Source organism: Merops nubicus, unplaced genomic scaffold, assembly GCF_000691845.1.
Source record: "Merops nubicus isolate BGI_N331 unplaced genomic scaffold, ASM69184v1 scaffold19037, whole genome shotgun sequence".
In the NCBI taxonomy this organism is placed as follows: domain Eukaryota; kingdom Metazoa; phylum Chordata; class Aves; order Coraciiformes; family Meropidae; genus Merops; species Merops nubicus.
The window spans coordinates 21,494-28,308 of record NW_008622483.1 but is presented as its reverse complement, the minus strand read 5'-3'; the positions used below and the strand labels follow the sequence as shown (position 1 = coordinate 28,308).

Below are 6,815 nucleotides of genomic sequence, written 5' to 3'. Positions count from 1 at the left end.
GGTAGGGAAAGCTAACACTCTACAGCTGCTTAAAACTCTACAAGAAATACATTTCCATCATAATCTGTAAATTTTATAACTTAGTATGACTAAAGGGAAAGTGCTCTGTGACTGGGGTACCCCTTCTTTTTCTGGAGGTGACACGATGCCCTAGACCCAGCAACACTGAAACACAAAACTATCTTCAGGCATCCTGAGTGGAAGGTGTTCAGCACAGGAGCACAACCAAAACTAATGGCACTGCTGTTTCTGAAAGTACTTTGACATTTGCAGGCAACTGCAGTCTAATGAACTGAGCTAATGGGAACAGGGAGAACTGTCCAGTTTTTTCTTTTGCACATGATAAGGGCTCACTGTTTAGAAGTGATAACTGGTGCCTTCTTGTAGCAGCTCTGCACTGCACTGACACCACATCAGGATCAAATGGTGTACTTACTCATATGTAAGCAATGGAACATCACTCTTGCCTTCTCTGGTTGTGACAACATCACGTTTGATGCCAAACACTTTTCCACAACTGTCTTTGGCCAGAAGATCAAAAATTTCGTTATTATACACTTCTACAATAGAAACCTCAACCCAGTAACTTCCTAGTGGCTTTTCTGAAAGAAGCCTGGAGAATAAAAATAGAAAAAAAAGAAAATAAAAAACCCCAAAAATGTAGAAGTCAAACCCCAAATGAACAATCTGTAAATAAAGATCTATTCTTTAATTGTAATCTAATTACAATCTGATAAAAGTGCTTATTAAATATCCACATTTGTGGCTTTGCCTCATCCACATGCTAATGTTAAGCTGAAGAATCAGACCATATAGTTAAATTATTTGTGGAGCAGTAAATGAAACTTAATTTCCCAAACAGCTATGCCAGCTTAAATCGTTTTTCTCCACTAGCCTCCCTGCCTCCTCAGGATTTTTTTTTATACCATTTCTCTGCTGGATGTTACTGGATTTGGAGCTCAAGTCTTGACAAACTCTGGCAGTGTGCCAGCACTGAACAGGCAGAGATGGTAACCAGCTCAGAAAAATTCATAAATTAAGAAGCTTGCCCATTCATGAGAGTATTTACAGTTAGACACAGTTATTCTGGTACAACATTGGATCTTTTTTGATTTAGTTTATACTGTTCTTCAAAAGAAATAGGCTTAGCTGGAATAATCTCTACTGGCTCTTCTATTGTAACATGGCAGTGTATGGGTTCAAATCATGCATTAGGCTCAACTGAAAAATCTCAGAATTCTCAAAGCAAGAACAGATGATAGAGATTCTACTATCACTCTTCTCTGGGACTGGGTTCTCATCTGGCTCCTGTTCATCTATTCCAGTTGTAAATTTTTGCAGAACTTTTAAAAATTTAATTACATTTTGGACTCCAAAACTATGGTTGAAATGTATTCAAAAGCTAATTAGGAGTCTGAAAGGGAGATGGACTGACAGCACGTATCAAGACTGCATTACCTCATTTTCTTTGAAAGCCAGTTTAAGTCAGAGACTAGAAATCTGTATCAAAACTCACATATCGAATGGCAGTCAGAGAACCTGTAAATATTAATCATTGTGAAGCTGAAATCTGCAATGCTAAATACATTACAAATATTATTTCATCCTTTCCATAACATTTAAGGTGGCTGCCACTGACATAAGCCTTTTACTTAGTTGTTACCTGAACACTTCTTGGGTAGCTCGGGGAATAATTCCAAGTTCTGATTCATCTTCTATGGCGTATGGAAAGTTCTCTTCTAACTGTGGTCCCAACATTGTGTATGTCTTCCCACTTCCAGTCTGCCCATAAGCCATGATACACACGTTGTACCTGGAAATCAGAAGGGCCTTCGTTTATTTTACCATTATCAAATGTGTTTGTCAGGTGACAAGTCAAACCCCAGACTATTCGGAAGCACAAACAAAAAAATAAATACACTCCCCTGTAGATTTCTTTCTGGAGATCTCAAAATCTAATAGAAATTAAAGTCCTGCTCATAACATCACCTAAGCAGACTTTCATATTTTAAGCAGAGTTGAAGGGCAGGGAACTGACAAGAGAGGGATGCTTGGCTTGGAACGACTGATGAGGTTAGACCTCCTGTCTGCCCCACTTCCAGTTCAAGCACTACTGAGCTGCTTGTTAATCAGCTCCTGAACCACTGCAGTTTACAGTACAGCATTTTAAAGTAAACCATTGCTGGGTTTGATTTGTCTTACAGTGCTGTGCTGCAAACCACAGTGCACAGCACCAATACCTTAACAGCTGGGAACAGTAAACTCTCCAGCTGTCCTACTCTCTTTTAGGCAGGCTCATCAGCCCTAGCCCTCAGTCACTGGAAAAAAAATAAGACACCCCTAATAATAAGAGGCACAAATATTAAAGCCAAATATATTTGTTCAGTCTAAGCATGCACACAAAGACTACTCTGAAATAAATGTAGTAGGAACTGCTCTGATATGGACTTGGAGAAGCTGGAAATGTACAATGTCACTGCAGAGCTACAGGCACATATGGAACACTATCCCTCAGCTTCCAAAGTAGTCATGTAGAATACATCTAGTGAACAGAAGCCTGAAAATGCCTGTTTCTCTGCTCTGAAAATAAATACATTCATTTTAAAAGACCATAGCTTTGAGGTCTTTTGTGGACTTCTGTGCAGCAGGGATCTGGATTTAGATGTATGAATCCTGTCCAGAAAGTGTTTCTAACATAGCCAGATCAAAGTCAACATCTTAAGCAAAACAAGTGGGCAGATACAAATGCATCCAGCCAGGGTCCTACTTTGTATTGAGGCCTCATGCTGTACTGTGCTGCTGAAACTTAGTCCCTGCTTGGCTGTGTCTGCTCTGCAGGACCTGCCAGCACCTTGGTGTTGACCACAGAGCTGTGCCAAAAACCTCCTGGCAGATATGCAGCTGTGCTGACAGAACTGCTTCACAGACTCATCATAGAATCATAGAATGTCTGGTCTGGAAGGGACCTCCAAAAGTTGTCTAGTCCAACACCCCCACCCCAACAATAAGCAGGGATGTCTCAAACTAGACTATCTTATTTACTCAGAGACACAACATTAGAGGAATCTCCATACACAAGGAGTGCTCTGCAGTATGCTGAAATTTCTGCACTACTAGAGAGACTCAAGAATGGGCTTGCCCCTGTTCTGCCAGGGAGTACAATTTCACTGCCTAAGCCACCCCCTCTGTGGGCAGACCTGAGCAGCTGCTTTTGGTTATCCAATGCTTTTCCCCATATCAAAAATGTCATTTCAAGCACATGCCAGCAAATTTCAATGAACACCCTCATCTAATTGTTTTAAATTTATGGTTTCAAGTCATGGAATACTTACATGGCCATGGCAGAGAAATATATTTGCAGTGATGTTTTTGCATATTAAACATGCTGGAAGCCATTAGTTTTGGAGGATTATTTAGAAAGCCTTGTCTTGTTGGAAAGAAATGGGGGCTGATATGCAACACAGCAAATACCTGTATAGCCCTTCTGGGGATGCAAAATCTAAGTTGCAGCCAACAAATGTCTAGTAAGGTCCCTCCACAGTTCAGGACACACAGTATAAGACAGAAGTCTAGCCATAGATTTGATGAAGTAAAGGAGACGAGATAACTGAAAATAAAGAGAACTACAGCAAAATGAAATGTGCTAGAAATTAGGGCTGTAAATCTGAAACACAGGATTTCTCTAAGTATCCACTGCTGACAAAACTCTACTTGCATTCATGTCAGGTGGAAAGCTCCCACTAATTTTGGTACTTTTCAGCTAGGCTAATATCAACAATTTTCACAGTTCCACCCCTAACATACACTGCCTCACCAGCCTGTAGATTATTGACACTTCTAGCCCCACTTCAAAATCAGGAGGGATCTTTGGAACCAGAAAAGGAGCCAGAATTTTGCAAATAGTAGTTTTCCTTAGGAAAAACAGAATGGATGTCTTTTTAGAAGTCTCTCAAACTTTCTTGTAGTCCATCTATTCAAACTCTCCTTAACTGCTACTTGTTAGCACCATGGAAAAAATAGTTCTGCCAAGATCCAGACCATATGATTAGAAGTTAAGTAGACAGGTGCTTGGAACATTGAAGATACAGATGCAAATCAGGTACCAATCAGTAATAACTTCTTTGACAAAACCAAACCAGTATTTCAGTAAGCCCAAATGAGCTAAAACTATCTGAAGCAGTATTAAATCTAAGTAGGCGCAGGAGAAAATGAATTGTTGGATGATTCTACAAGAAGACAAACAGCAGCAGCAGACTCATTTATATTTACCTAGTTTAATCATTGGTGTTCTAGTTCCAACATAAAGGTTTCAAACAGAGCAATCAGAAAATTTTGGACTATGAATCACCTATGTGCTAATGACTTTTCTCCTTCTCCAAACTGCTTCATTAGCTGTACCCTTGTTTAGAAAAATTCTTATAGTCAAGCTAGAATACTAAGACTTTTTCAGTATTTGTCTCCTGAAAAGAGTGTGGGTGCTCAGTATAGCAAAGTTATGACTAGGAGAGAACACTCTTAAAGGAAATCAAAGGAGGAGAAATGTATGCTTTAAAATAAACAAACAAGTTTGACTCCTCAGTGCTGTAAAGGAAAGAAATGTTATCTTACTCCCCTGCTGGCCCTGTATGGCTCCCTGTAAACTCTGAAGCCTGGAATACTTGGTCCGTTATGCATATGAAGCAATCTTTTCTTCCTGTATATTTATACTGAAAAATGAAACAATTTATTAAGAAAGAAAAATATAGAAAAAAATAAAGGAGTGGAACACTCCTTTTTAGTTAAGCTAAAAGTTGTTACAGACCACTTTGGAGCCCAGACTGAAACAATAAGGACCAGTAAAAAGGTTCAAGGTTCAGACTAAGTGTGTCTGTTTCCCATCTACAATGGGAAGGCTGCTGAGAAACACAGCTCGTGTGCATAGCCTCTCCTTCCCCAAAAATCTGCCTCTGCTTAAGTGGCACTTCTGGAAGAAGGAGATAACTCTTGTTTTCAATAACAGAACGTTTCCTAACTGAGTATAAAAATCCTGGCTTTTAGGAGAAGACTGTCTCAATGTGGAAATTAGACAGTGGAAAGTGCAGCAGCTTTGGGTGATGATCAGATGTGTCTGGAGATAGATAAGCAGGCAACATACTGAGGCAAAGTAAAAGTGCTCAATGCAAAAGGAAAAGCAGAGAGAGAGAAAACAGTGGTTATAAGGACTTCTTCAAACTAACTTCTCCAGCCCAGTGGTCCCTAGGTTGCTCAGCTATTGAAAACTGTGGCTACTCGTCCCTGGTAAACTAGAATAATGTCATACGGGCCATACAGTGCTTCCCTTAGCCCAGGTAGCCCTTGTGCACCTCTGTGCCACGTGTGAAAGGACAGCTCTGATCTCCCAGTACTCACAATATCCTGATATGCCTCTTCTAGGCTGCTTTTAAGAAAAGGAAATGTGGAAACTTTAGTGTGCAGACTGCCAGGAACAAGGATTGCCACTGTTCAACTACGGATGGGGATGGAAATGGAACGGCTTTCCCTCTGCAGAGAGGGAAGAGTCCATGACAGCTCTACAACAACCATCTACGAGTGGAATTAGAGTCAGGGTGAGAAAGAAGCAGAAGGGAAGTTCTGCATAAACCTCAGTTCAAGCCTCAAGGACCATAACAATATGCACTTCAAGGCTTCTTCACAAGAGCAGCGTATGTGAGCTCTACTATAAATGAAGAATCACATGAATCACATTTCATCAACTTAGTGGCTAGAAGGAATTACACAGATTTGTTAGTAGTTGTTACTGATCAGTTTTGTACTCAAACCAGAATTCTGTTTTAAGCCCAGTGCCTGAAGGAGCATTAGAACTACGACTGAGAATGCTCAGTTCTGGTTCAGCCAGGAACTGATGATGCTCCTGTGGTCTGTGCTGTACACAAAGGCAGTACAGCTGATCAAAGAGTAGCCCTGGCAGGCCTTTCCTATATGAACACACTGTATTTTGTACCACATGCTACATGTGTCTACAACATGAAAAAGTTATAAAACATAACCTACCAAAACACAAAAAAACATAGTATCCTCCATTAGAAGCAATGCTTATGTGTCAGAAAGAGATCAGGGAAAAAAAAAAATCCTAAATTTGTCTGCTCTGATAAATTTGGTAAACAGTGTTTTCATTGTTTATATAGCAACCAACATTCACTTGGTGTTGAGTAGGAAGAAAACAGGAAAATGCAACTGCAAAGTCACAAAACCTAACAGAAGCACCATTATTAAGACATTTTATTTTAATTGATGGATTTCAGTAGATTACTGCCCCTTTAGCTTTCTTACTCCCACCTTTTAACTTACCCATCCAGGAGAGATGTTAGCAAAGGGGCCACATCTGCAAAGACTGTGTCTTGAGACTCTGAAGCATTATAAACTCTGAGGAGAAAAGTGCAATGATTAACTGAAGAAAAAAATATAAACATGTTGTTGCAATACAAGAATACAAACTAGGGAAAAAGTAGGTCAGCAACATAAAACCTGTGACCTACTGACATTTCTGTGTCAGGGGACTGAAAATTAGAACTCTTGCTCACTTTTTGGGAGTGGCTGTTGTCTGCACTGGAGGGAACAACCTGCAGGTGTACTCTTGAGGGTCTCTGAGCTCATCCTAAATCCTCCCGCCTGCCTCACTCACAGAAAGAGTAATTTTCAGGCTGTACTGGATCACTGTTATTTTCTCTCACCAATTTGCCCCAGGACTTGTCTCAGGAGAGTCAATGGCAGAGCAGAAATCAGAAGGCCCCTGATGGTCATGTTTAAGGATGCCCTGTCTTTGTGGGTCCAGGGTA

General features: G+C 40.3%; 1 protein-coding gene across 1 annotated transcript in view; it reads right to left on the bottom strand.

Annotated features, from left to right (window-relative positions):
* LOC103777266 (kinesin-like protein KIF25) overlaps positions 1 to 6,815 on the bottom strand; it is a gene marked incomplete at its 5' end in the record, with an annotated part of 38,596 nt that overhangs the window by 10,913 nt on the left and 20,868 nt on the right. Inside the window, 3 exons of the mRNA XM_008944815.1 lie at positions 437 to 613; positions 1,664 to 1,813; positions 6,328 to 6,402. Of these exons, the coding sequence (XP_008943063.1) occupies positions 437 to 613; positions 1,664 to 1,813; positions 6,328 to 6,402 (402 nt within the window). The remainder of the gene's footprint in view (positions 1 to 436; positions 614 to 1,663; positions 1,814 to 6,327; positions 6,403 to 6,815) is intronic.